This window comes from Taudactylus pleione, unplaced genomic scaffold (genome assembly GCF_031769625.1).
Source record: "Taudactylus pleione unplaced genomic scaffold, aTauple2 ptg000634l, whole genome shotgun sequence".
Taxonomy (NCBI): domain Eukaryota; kingdom Metazoa; phylum Chordata; class Amphibia; order Anura; family Myobatrachidae; genus Taudactylus; species Taudactylus pleione.
Window position 1 is genome coordinate 3,928,905 of NW_028285036.1, and position 12,999 is coordinate 3,941,903.

At 42.8% G+C, this 12,999-nt stretch overlaps 1 protein-coding gene and 1 pseudogene across 2 annotated transcripts in view; both read right to left on the reverse strand.

Annotated features, from left to right (window-relative positions):
- Positions 1 to 517: 517 nt before the first annotated feature.
- The window catches only part of LOC148479191 (E3 ubiquitin/ISG15 ligase TRIM25-like), a 41,053-nt gene continuing 28,571 nt past the window's right edge, over positions 518 to 12,999 (reverse strand). Inside the window, exons 1-2 of one of the 2 annotated variants that reach the window (XM_088454876.1) lie at positions 9,298 to 9,307; positions 518 to 2,136 (exon numbers count right to left, since the gene is read on the reverse strand). In XM_088454876.1, coding sequence (XP_088311002.1) covers positions 518 to 2,107 — 1,590 coding nt within the window. In that variant the 5' untranslated portion in view covers positions 2,108 to 2,136; positions 9,298 to 9,307. Of the gene's footprint in view, positions 2,137 to 9,297; positions 9,308 to 12,999 lie in introns of those variants that run through there. The other variant, XM_088454875.1, reaches the window with a different exon arrangement.
- Positions 5,011 to 5,129, reverse strand: LOC148479192 (5S ribosomal RNA; annotated as a pseudogene).

Genomic DNA, 12,999 nt, shown 5'->3' on the forward strand with positions numbered 1-12,999 from the left:
CAATTTGATTTTGTGCTCAACCAGGGATATCTCTAAAACCTGAACTGTTGGGGAGCCTTGAGGACCGCGTTTGGGAATATCTGGCCTATATTGTACATCCCTGTTATATATATTCCCTGCTTTCTCCCGCTGCCCTGCACTGCAGAGAACTGGGGCACCTTATAAATCAACTTTAATAATAACAACATACAAGAAATTTGTAATTATTGTTATTACTGTGGATTCTGACAAATGTCAAGTTAATACAGTAAAGCAATAATGCTGTGAATTGTAGTCCAACTCATCTTGTATTAGGAGGAAAAACATAGCTGGGGACTACAATTCCCAGTAGGAGGAGACCTCATAACAATATACATCACAGCCAATAGAAGCAAGCGTAGTACTGATACAGCAAATGGCTGATAGACATATTGCAGCCAATCACAGCTCTCAGTGAGTCAGAGATGAAAAAATCCCACAGACATGTATATTTATATATACTGTATATATAATGACAGTGTCTATGGCAACAGATTTCTTATGGCAGTTTCTCCCAGCTCCTGACTCCCCCAGATATAGTTATACTACCGTCCCCTACCCATAATGCAGCATGAAGGGGCTCAGTGAAGGTGGCAGTGTAGATGTGTAAGTGTCTGATGGGGTAACACAGAGAATAAAAGGACATCTGTCCTGCCTCATAATCCAGATATATCCTCACTCTGTCACCGGGGATATTGTCAGGTAACCGGATCACTGTACTGTCATGTATCACTGAGTACTGATTATTATTATACCACTTACACACACTCCAGGACTTGTTATTATTACCAATGACTGACTGCAGTCCTCTCCTGTCTATACTGGGATAACACATCCCCACCTTCCACTGCTCTGATTTACTGACATCCACTTCCCAGTAATGTCGCCCTGAGGAGAATCCCCTGGTGCTTATTACCTGAGGACACTGAAATCTCTCTGGTGTTACTGGGTGATTCTCGTTTATATGTGACAATGATGCAGTTTTCCTGTCACCTGATATCTGTATATAATTACCAGCTGTGGTTACATCCAGTAATATGTCTGTAGGTTCCTGCATATAGATCCCTGTATTTATACCTGTTATTATATCAGATAATGTGTGTAATGTCCCTGAGATGAGACCCACACCTAGATCTCCTGCACCATGGACCTGGTTATCATGTCTCTCTGTGTCCTCAGTATCACACAAGTCACCGGTGTCTGGTTCCTGTAAGACAGTCACTGGGTCACACATGTTACAAAGCTCCTCAATGTGACGCATCTTCCTGGACAGCTCATCCTTCTTTATTTCCAGCTGCTGGATCAGATCAAAGATTGAGAGTAAAACGCGCTGTCCCTGCCTGGAGATCTCACTCAGGACTCTCTTCTCCAGGTCTTCCAGCTGTCTCCTGATGTCTCTAAACAGGGCAGTGACTGTCTCTGTTACACCCATTGCTTTTCTATGATCTACTCTCCTGCGCTCCTGCAGACTCTGGATGCTTTTCTCAGTATCTGCTTTCTTTTTGGTCATTTTCTGCAGAAAATTTCTCAGGTTTTCCTTCTTCTTCTCAGATGCTTTATCCAGTGTCTCCACCAAGTGCCCCCGATGTTCTCCGGCCAAACTGCAAGACACACAGATACAGACATCGTCCTCAGTGCAATAATACTCCAGGATCTTCTTATGGACGGAGCATTTCCTGTTCCCCAGGGAAGTGGTGGGATCAGATAAGACATGTTCTGCTGACTTGCTGTGTACTCTCAGGTGTTTATCACACAGAGAAGCCTCACACAGCAGACAGGATTTAGCAGCAGGTACAAGAGAGTCCACACAGTAAGTGCAGAAGATCCCAGTCTCCTCCTGATCTGGCCGAGTAGACAGGAAACTCCCCACAATGTTACACAGAGTTATGTTCCTCTGCAGTGCAGGACGCTTCTGACACTCTGCTCTGCATTCAGGACAGGTATAAACTCCAGACCCCTCCTGTGTATCCAGCACATGATCAATACAGACCTGGCAGAAGTTGTGGCCACATCTCAGGGTTACAGGATCTGTATAAATGCTCAGGCAGATGGAACAGTCCAGCTCCTGTCTCAGATCAGCAGACGCCATCGCTGTCAGCAGGAGAGAGAAATGAAAGCGAAGTCTCTGACACTCAGATACCAGTGAGGTCACATTCTGCACACAGGGTGAGGCTGAGCTGTCACTGAGATTATATCTACAGGCTCATTTATTCTAAGGGACACAGCCAATATGTAAAGGGCCACCATGCAGGTAATGTACTTTGAGGTGCCAAAAGTCATGTGATCGGTGCCTAGTACACTGTAGATCTTCCTCTAGCTCGTCAAAGTGCAGCAACTCACAGTGGCATCGATTCTACAAGTGGCAAGTGGACAGAAGACCTCTGGAAAGATGTTGACCCATGCCATCTGGATAGCTTTCCACATATCCCTGATATTTGTAGGTGAATGCAGGGTCAGACTTGCCCACAGGGGTACAGGGGAATCCCCCGGTGGGCCCCACTGCCTGAGGGCCCACACCCTCCTCTATTGATCAGGTTCAAGACTGTGCACTTGAACTATACATTATACATATGTTACATTATACTGCACAGGACTATGGTGTATTTTCTATAATGCATGGCTGTTATTGATCTGGTACATTATCATACATGCACTAGTAGTATTTACTATATATAACGTTTTAAGGGGCCCAGTCCATGCACTCTCTAATGGTTAGCCAAGCCTCTGTGGAGGCTGCCCACACCCCCTCTAGAGGCTGGCCACACCTCTATATATGGGCCCCTATCACTGCCTTTCCCTGGTAGGCCCTTCATTCCCCAGTCCGACACTGGGTGAAGGATCTTGAGTGCAAATGGACCTCTTCACCACATCCCATAAATGCTCTATTGGGTTCATGTTGGGTGAATGTGGTGGCCACACCATTCGTCGGAACTCTCCGGAATGCTCCTCTAACCAATTCCAGGTAACTTGGGATAAATTACATATTTGTGCTAGTAGTGTAATTGATGCAAAGCGACCTGCGTGTTTATAATATATGCGTATATAATAGTGATATTCAGAATAAAGTGTAACAATAAGAAATAGAATAAATATATAAAAAATAATAACAATTTATTATGGGTGAAAACATAAAAAGTGAATAAAAACATTTATGACCAATTTGATTGACTATGAACTCACATAAATACAATAGCAGCAGAAAAATAAAATAAAGAATGTTTATTTGAGTTTCAAAAGTTCATGAAGCAAGTAATACAGGCTCCCAATGCACTTAGGCCCTGATTCAGAGCCGGACGCTCTGACCAGAGCGCTCGCTCTGAATCAGGGCCCACCTCCATAATTATGGAGCGTCCTCCTGGACGCTCGTATAGCTGTGGGTCACCACCCACAGCCTATACGAGCGTGCAGGGTGATGGTCGCGATGGTCTTGACCATCGCCACTGCGAACCGAAGCCTGCGGTTGAGTTTCTCAACCGCAAGGCCAGGAGTGATTTTGGCTCTATCAGAGCCAAAATCACTCCCACTGACATCACTAGTGATGTCAGTGGGGCCGGCTTCTGACGGTAGGTGTTCCCTTGGGAACGCCCCCGTCTGGGAGGCACGCCCCTGGCACACCCACCAAAGGGGGCGTGCTGTCAATCAACATCGACAGCACGCCCCCTTTGATCAGACACAACGAGCGAAGGAAAGTCCTTCGCTCGTCGCGTCTCGCGCATGCGCACGACGAAGCTCCCTCCGTCGTGCGCATGCGCAGTGCACACCATCGACCCACTTGCGAGTCGACAGCCGCTCGCGAGTGGGTCTGAATCAGGCCCTTAATCTCATATAGACTTCATCAAGGAGATACTGTTCATTGGGGTATCTCTACTTATATACCCCATGAAAAGGGACTGACTGGATCCATATTTAGGCATCACTTCCAGTTCCCGTCTCCATCCCAATCACCCAATGTTAAAAACACATGTTAATATGGTGTCATACATATGGGAACAAGAGAGCAAGTGGCTGCTATAACTATAATGGCAAAAATCTCATTAGAAGCTTGTATCTGGTGAAAGAACCCGGTGAACTTGTATTCTGGGTCCCAATGTCACTTCTGTCCATGTGTCTCGCTACATACGCCCGGTCCCCTCTCCGGCCACAGCGTCTCTTCCGCATATGCGTCTCGCTATATCTGCCCGGTCCTCTCTCTGGCCGCGACGTCACTTCCGCCAGGATGCTCTACGTAGGTCTCTTCCTCCATCCGACTCATCATTTCCTGTTGTCATCTCGGTTATTCGCGCACGCGCACTCGTCATCCTCGTGTTTTAGTCTCCGTGCGCAGGCGCCACATCAGGCGCCATCTTTACTTCTCCATATAATCAGCACGATGGAGATTGTTATGGACGCCATATCCGCCCATCCGGTCCATGAACGTCATCAGGATAGATGTTTTTAGTGGAGGTTATTTAGGAATCTAATCAAATAATAAAAAGTCATTAGTTCACCTGTGTTATTATTAATTATAGCTAAAAATCGGTGATTTACATCATATTATCATGGGTGTATAATGCTTTACATAGAAAGTAGCTGGAGCATAAATAAGTGTATAATTTGGAAAATACTGTAATTATAATCCATATAAGGTATTATTCACATAAATATATTAGTGCATCTAACCTTGGGGCACAACATAAAAATTAATAGGATAATTGATTAAAGCACAGCATAAAACTAGTAAAATTATCAAAAGTAATAGAATAATGTTCATAAAATTAATTAAAAGATGATATACCGGGTAGCCACGCCCTCTATAAATGATTCAAAAGGTAGCAGTTCTTTCAGGATAAAGTTAAGTGTAGTTTATCAGCAAGGTACGTAAGTATATAGTCTTTGCACTGAATGTTCAAGGTTAAAGATTCCCTTTTTAGGTCTTCTTCACTGGGTGTTCAAGGATAAAGGTTCCCTTTAGTTTATCTTCGCCAGACTGTTTCACTCACATGTGGGTTATAACATCTACTGTACCTGGTATTCCTAGGAGGTCTACCATCCCAGTACTAACCAGGCCCAACTACGCTTAGCTTCCAAGATTGGACAAGATTGGGCATTAACACAGTGGTATGACTGTAGACGTTATACTCTTACCTCATGTTGCCACCTTCCTCCTCGTCCGTGTTCTGTTGGTCCTATAGGAAGGGAGCTATCTCATAATTTTCATTGAAGCCCAAAGGGGCCAAGGTATTGAGTTAAAGAATCCAGTACATTTCACGTCTTGATAGTAGATTGCTCACATCTACTCCTCTTTCTCCCAGTTTAACGTGTTTGATAGCCTTGAACATAATTTCCTCCGGTTACGAATGATGTACTGTTGTAAAGTGCTTTGAGATGGCATGTCCTTCTACCTTGTTCTTAATATTCCTGTATCCTTAGTTTTAAGTGTCTCTTAGTTTTCCCTACATATTTCATCTTGCATGTACATTCCAGAAGGTAGACGATGGATGTGGAATTGCAGTTCATATATTCTCTAATCCCGTATTCTTTAGAACTGTTAAAATTGGTAAAGGTTTTCCTTTGTGGGTGTACAAATTTGCAGATGTTACATTGGCCGCATTTATAACATCCCACACAACTTGGAAGTGAATCTTTTTGTTTGGGACTGTCATTGTTTAACCTACTTGGGCCAAATTTTCTTTTAGGTTTTTGGATTTCCTGAAGATAATCTGCGGTTTAGGGGGTAACACTTCTTTCAGTATGGGGTCCATCAGGAGAATAGTCCAGTGTTTCTTAAAAGCTTGTCTGATTTTATTCTCATGTCCGTTGAATGCCGTTATAAAGGGGACCATTTGGTTTTCTGGTTTATTTTTAGTTTTATATTCCAATAAAACTTTCCGGTTCAATTGTTTTATTCGATGCTTCAATCAGGAGGTTTTCTGGATACTCCTTCTCTCGAAATCTATCCACTTATTTGTTCTTCACAGTTTCGGCATTACTGCAGTTTCTTTTTATCCTGTGAAATTGGGAGTATGGAATGTTATGTTTCCACTTATTAAGATGACAACTTTTAAAGTGCAAATAACTGTTGGTGTCTTCTCCTTTGATGAAGTTTTTTGTTACAATCTTGTCATCTTCCCCTATTAAAATCAGATCTAAAATTTCAATGGTTTTAGCTTTAAAATTGGAAGTAAATTTGAGGTTCATATTATTGTCAGAGATAAAAAATAAAAACTGTTTAAAAAGTTATTCTGATCCTTCCCAAATAATTAAAATGTCATCAATATATCTTTTATAGAATTTAATGTTTTACTTGAATGGGTTGTTATTATAAATATAGTTTTTTTTCCCAACATCCCATAAAAAGATTAGCAAAACTAGGGGCAAAAGTGGTCCCCATTACAGTCCCACAGATTTGCTGATAAAACTGGTCTAAAAATATAAAATAGGACTTCCGGTGGGCGGGGCATCTAGTATGGCCGCTTTTTAGTCTGGCTCCCTGCAGTAGGCCCTAAATCTTGAGAAAAAGGAAAACTATAAATATAGCCTTAGGCGCTGACTGGAGACACTTAGTAGATTATCCCCCTGCAGCTGTTAAAAAATGGTAGCAAACCAACAAGAAAAAAAAACAAATAAACTGAATCGATGAACAGCGCTGGAGTGATGAATAATGTGATGAAAAAATGTGTGTTCTAGAAAAATGCCCAAAAGCAATGCAATAAATCACATTTAATAATCAAAACAATCAAAAAAATATAAAGACATTAATCAAATTATACCATAAAAAACTCTAAAAATAAAAAACAAGTGAAATATTATAAAAACACATATATAAACAACACAATTGCTGTGTCCACTGTGGTTAAATGTGGACAAATAGAGGGCTGCAATCTGCAATGTTAATCTCTTGATATCCCAATATTAAAAGCGAACATAGATGAATAGTCAAAGTGTCGCTGACAGCACAGAAATTGTAGTTATGAAGATGTGGTCCACTTAAGAGTGGATATAATAATTGATTGTCCCGTACGTGAAAAAATGCAGTCAGCTTGCAAGGATACTTAGTTGGCTGAAAAGGGATACAATATTCAGCATATAATTGTATCTCACCCTTGTTGGAGTCAGCTGGAAGAAATCCACAGAATGTATAAAGATGGAATCAGCGTGGTGCAAATACCTCAATCCCCATGGATAGCCCCCTGTGGGGCTTCTAAATCTAAATCTTGAGACATCCTTTCACACAATACCAATTTAAGGCTTGTTGGTATCTTCCTAGTGTTCCCGGGAGTCTGGGGATACCAATATTACCTGGGAGCGATAGTTATTTCCCCGGAGTCTAGCCATCAAACCAGATGGCCTGCATGACCACCAAGAGCCTGTTTGGCATGAATTCACCCTGAATGTTGCTAGCTTCACTTGAGAAGTATCCCTTGTGTGGATTCTGAACTTGGGGTGTTACCTACCTGTTGCCCATTGGATTGTTGCGGTCCCAGCACTGTTGACACCACCTAGGATCTGTGGGGATCTCCTGGCACTAGCAGGACCCCGTGGCACGGATGAGCACTTAAGTTTTCGAGCACGCCTTGTGTGTCCTGGTGCTTCCAAGCTGCGGGAAGATTATTGGCTGCTACTGGCTTTGGTGGCCGGTCCCTGCTGTGGACACGCTCTCCCTGGGCTCACTACAAGTTATCCGGATTGTGCCTCATTTACTTACCAGCGGATGAGCGCTGAAGATTCCGAGTGTGCCTTGTATGTCCAGACACCTCCAAGCTGCAGGAAGACTATTGGCTGCTACTGGCTTCGGTGGATGGTCTCTGCCATAGAAGCCTGCTATCTGCACTCACTCCTAGACTGAGCATCCTTCATTTATCAACGTGTTCTTCTAATCCTGGGGTGGCTGGTGACTCTCCTCCTCCGCTGGATCAGCTGTGCCCCTGCTGCAGGCCTTGGTTGCTGGGGCAGTCCCTCCAAGCCTCCTCACCTGGCATGCTGGTCGGTGAGTCGGGGGTGTGGTTCCTCATCTGCTGCCACAGGTCATTGCTGTCGCTGGCTGATTCGGTGCTGCGGATTCTGGTCTCCTGCAGGATCTGCTACGCAGAGGGGGTCATCGAGAGCTGCACTTGGCCATCCTACCGGTCTGCCTAGCGCTACTCAGGAGGCTGCTGCTGAAGATAGGGCTCTATACATGCTGGCCGCACCTCTGGGATACCCGTATGGCTGGCTGAGACAACCTGATTGCCAGGACTGTGGAGACGGTCGCTGATTATCCCTATCTTGGTACTAACCTTATGTGTCATACCCCACTTTTGTTAATGCCTTTTTAATTTCTATTTTCTCACTCTAATCCCTTCCCTCCTAGTATGTTATCCCTGCTTTCCCAGCCTTTCTCTTTTCCACCCCTGGTCTTCTTAAACCATTTTCTCTATCTCCATTCCCATTACTCCTTTTAGTCTGAACACCTTCTGCAGTTCCTTGAGAACGGAGGAATATATACCGCTGGGATGCTAATACAGTCTGTGACTTTTTTTTTTTTTTAAGTTGCTAGCTCAGTCTGTGCTGCAAAGATTTTTCTATTTGTAATCCTGCATTGCCATCTAGTGGTGAGATATGTAATTGCAACTTTCTTCTCTGTATTTGCTTGTATTGTACTGTTTAATAATACAATCTTCTTCTTTTGAGAACCCAGCTTTACTAAAACTGTTGTAAGATGTGAGATATATATTTTTTTATGTGAGGGTTTGTCATTTTCACTAACAATAAGCACAGATTGATCTACGTTTGGGAGGTGCGTATCTTAAATTGCCTTGACCTGTTCTTTGTCAAATACAAGGCACTTTGAAAAATCGGCCCCACCTATAAATTCACCCTCAGTCACGATGGAGTGAAACAAGGCTAATGTCAATAAAAATTCCTCTGCTTCTACTCCAAGCGGCTCCGAGGACCCAACAGGACTGTCTGGTTCTCCTTCTCTACCGGTTATTGCTTTAGAGTGCCTTCCTCTTGAAGATATGTCCAGAAAAATTACCCAAATCATGATGCCTCTAATTGTCAAGCATTTAGATGATATGAATGCAAAATTAGACGCAACTCTGGCCAAAATAGATACTCATACAGCTCGTATAATTACATTGGAGCAAAGCACTAGTGATGTGGAGGATAGGTTACAGGAGGTACACCAACAGGGCTCCTCTCACCACACTCTCATACAGGAGATGCATGATAAAATAGACAACTTGGAGAACCGTCATAGATGGAACAATCTCCGATTCATTGGTATTCCAGAGTCTATTACTGGTGCCCAGCTCCAGTAATAGCATAGATCTCCCTATAGCCTTGGGTATCACAGCAGAGTTCTCTACACCTCAAATTGAGAGAGCCCACAGACTAGGTTCAGATAATCGTCCAATGCAAGGCAGACCTAGGCCAGTGATTGCAAAATTCTTGGATTATAGGGCAAAAGAGAAAATTCTCTACCATTACCATAGAGCACAATCCCTCACAGTAAAGGACCACAATGTCCTGACATTCCAGGACTGGCGGCAGTGTCACAGACAGTGCCAGATTAACGTCCACATGGGCCTGGAGCTGAAATTCATGAGGGGCCTATTGTGTGCCACTGTTGGGGGTGTGACAAGTGCCACAGCAGTGTGACTGGTGATGTGGGGTCATGACCAATGTGGTGTAGGTGCGGTTTACATAGGGGTGTGGCCTGTGCTGTGGGTGTGTTTAGTTCCATGGAAGGTATTGCTGGCGCCTACCTTAAAACTAAGCGGCCACTGTTGGAAATCTGCCACTCTCTGTCCTTCCCTCCAAACACCACTCTCAATTTATATATATACATTATATATACACATTGGGCTCAATTCTATTAAACGCGAAGTGAATAGCGCGGGGAATCAGCTTCTGGAGCTATTCAATTCATCGTGCTGCTAAACCCGACCAAGGATCTCTTCTCACATCCCTCCTGGGATGCGAGCAGAAATCCGACAAAAGTCCAATGCTGTTTTCTGCCCTTAGCGCCAGGAAAACAGCATCGCAACGGGAAGTTTAGTCGGAGAATGCCCATTCTCGCGCCTAAACACGCCTAAATCTGCTAAATACTGATGCCAAACTACTTGCTAAGATAATGGCGGATCGCTTGCAGGTGATGCTGCCGGATTTGCTTACCTCACATCAATTGGGATTTGTGTGGGGTCTCCAATCTGTGAGGGGGATGCGGACAGCTATAGCGGCGGTGGCGGCCATCTCGGGTGTGGCTAATACGAGGGCGTTCAACACCGTTTTATGGCCGCACCTATTTGCTATACTGTGCTCAATGTCATAAACGACATTGAGCACAGCCTGCTGGGGACACACTAGACGATATCGCTCAGGGAGCATATCGTCTAGTGTGTATGCACCTTTAGATCTACCATATAAGCTCTTATGAATTAACAGAATTGGAAAAAAAATTGTTGAATAGCCCCAACAAATAATATGAAATCCTTGGAAGTGTTGATTGATATACAAATTGCGCAAATTGTCCTTGAAAAGGTTCTTGCATAAAAAAAAAAACAGAGAAGGAAGAGTCCCATAGCAAGAAAGAGAGAGGGAATTCCAGAGAAAGTCCACTTTTAACCCTATAGGCAGCAGGGGGACTTTTGTAAAGACAAATGCGAAATTAATTAAAGAAGATTTAGCAAAAATATGTGATACTACAAAAAAAAGAAAAAAACAGAAAGTTGATATCTAACATTTCTAAAGCAGAGAGAGATGCAATATAAACATTTAAGGATAGAAAAGAGCTTACCATTAAAACAGCTGATAAGGGAGGGGAGTAGTGGTATTATGGTGCACACACACGGTCAGATTTCTTTAATTCTAGAGGGTATTACATTTATTTTGGTAAATGATCACTTTACCTTTAAGGATTGCCATTACATTCAGTGCTATGGTACAGCGATGGGGACTAGGATCGCCCCCAGTTTCATGAACATTTTCATGGGCTTGTGGGAGGAGTCCCATGTATGGCAGGAAATGGGGGTGGGCCTTCTCGCGTACCATGGATATATAGATGATATTATATTACTATGGAGCATTGGTAAAAATAAATTCTATGCCTTCCAGGAGAGTCTGGACAATAATGCCTTTGGTGTTGTATTGACTTATATTATCAGTGAGGTACAAGTTAATTTTTTAGTTTTAACTGTATACTGTATATTAAGGATTTGAAGATTTGCATAAAAAAATTTTTAAGCCCACTGATAGTAATTCTTTTAGAAGCATTGACAGTAGCCATCACCCAAGTTGGTTAAGGGGAGTACCCAACTGTCAATTCTGTCAGATTAAACATAATTGTACCAATGAGGGGATTTATAGGGAACAGATACAGTGTTTGAAGGAACAATTTCTGGAGAAGGGATGTAAAAAGGATGTAATAGATAAGACCCTTCAAAACATAAATAAGATTAAAAGGGAAGATATTTTAGTAAAGAAGTTGAAGAAACAAGAAAAAGATTTCTCCATTTCCTTCGTATCCACTTTTAATAAGGATTATAGAGAGTTGGAGGCTATTCTAAATAAGTATTGGCATATTTTGAAGGTGGATTCGATCCTTAAATATGAATTACCAGAAAAAACAGTGGTGATTTATAAACGAGCACCAAATTTAAAAAACTTGTTGGTTAAAAGTGTCATGTCACCACCAAACAGAATGGGTATGAGAATCACCTCTAAAGCTTTTTTTTAGATGTGGCACATTTTTGGAGTGTAAAAATGTTGCGAGCAGTGAAGGGAGTAAAATAGAAAGGTTCACATCACGTGTCACTAAGAAGATTTATAAAATTAACCAATTTTTAACTTGCAACAGCAGTGATATCATATATGTGATACAATCTAGCTGCAATAAGCAGTACGTTGGCAGAACTAGCCGTCCTTTTAAGATTTGGATTTCTGAACATCTAAGGAATGTTCGCAAGGGGCTAGAAACTCGCCATACAGTCTTCACACTTCACACGGTTGTTCAATCAATGATAGAGGGGCCTACTAATCATTACTAAAAAAATTGATGGAGGTAATTAGGTTTAAACTCGCATGGAGTTCTATCTAATTACCCGAGGAATTAATCATTCCTCCTCTCCATAACTATCTATTTAGAAAAGCAGCTGGATACAGTGCTGCGCATGCGCTGTTACATTCACAAAATTGCCCCCTCCCATCCCCTCCGCTCACCTCCCTGTCCCCCACCTACCTGGCTGCTGCAGCCGCCTCCAGCTCCGTCTGCTGTTCTGACACTGTGTTCTCCCGGCAGAACACAGTAAAGTTTAACCACTTGCCTGGCATGGACGTAATTTACAGTCCACACCAGACATTTCTTTATCTGTACTGGACGTAAAATTTCATCCAGGCAGATAAACATGAGGGCTGCTGCAGGAAAAGCATCTTCCCGCAGCTGCTGCTCTCAGAGGGACCTTCCGGTCCCTCTGCTTGTCAGCACCCTCTCCCCCTCTGTCTGCTGTGCTGCCGATCACTGCTGATCGGTCAGCAAAGCAGGACCCCCTACCCAGCGCCTGCAGAACTGGGTAACCGCTGGGAAAAGTAAGTTATCCCCCCCTCACGCCCCTGACATACTTGGTTCCTGTATCCGGTCTCAAATTGAACGTCACAATGGTCGCAATGTTTCTGATGTTTCCGATATTCCGATGTTCAGTTATTTTAAAAAACGATTTATTTTTTTTACATATCTTAAAAAAAAAAAAAAAATTTTAATTAAACCATTTTGGATAAGTTAAAATGGATGCTCCTCACCTAATTCACTCATTAAAAAAACACGACAATTTTGGAGCGTTTTTTTTTTTTTTTTTTTAAATAGTCAGTTAAGTGGTTAAAAAAAAATGTTTAAAAAAAAAAAAACTTTACTGTGTTCTGCCGGGAGAATACAGTGTCAGAGCAGCAGACGGAGTTGGAGGAGGGAGTAACCCGCTATACGCCACCTGGGAGTGGCGGATAGTAACACCATCAAATTCCGAAAAT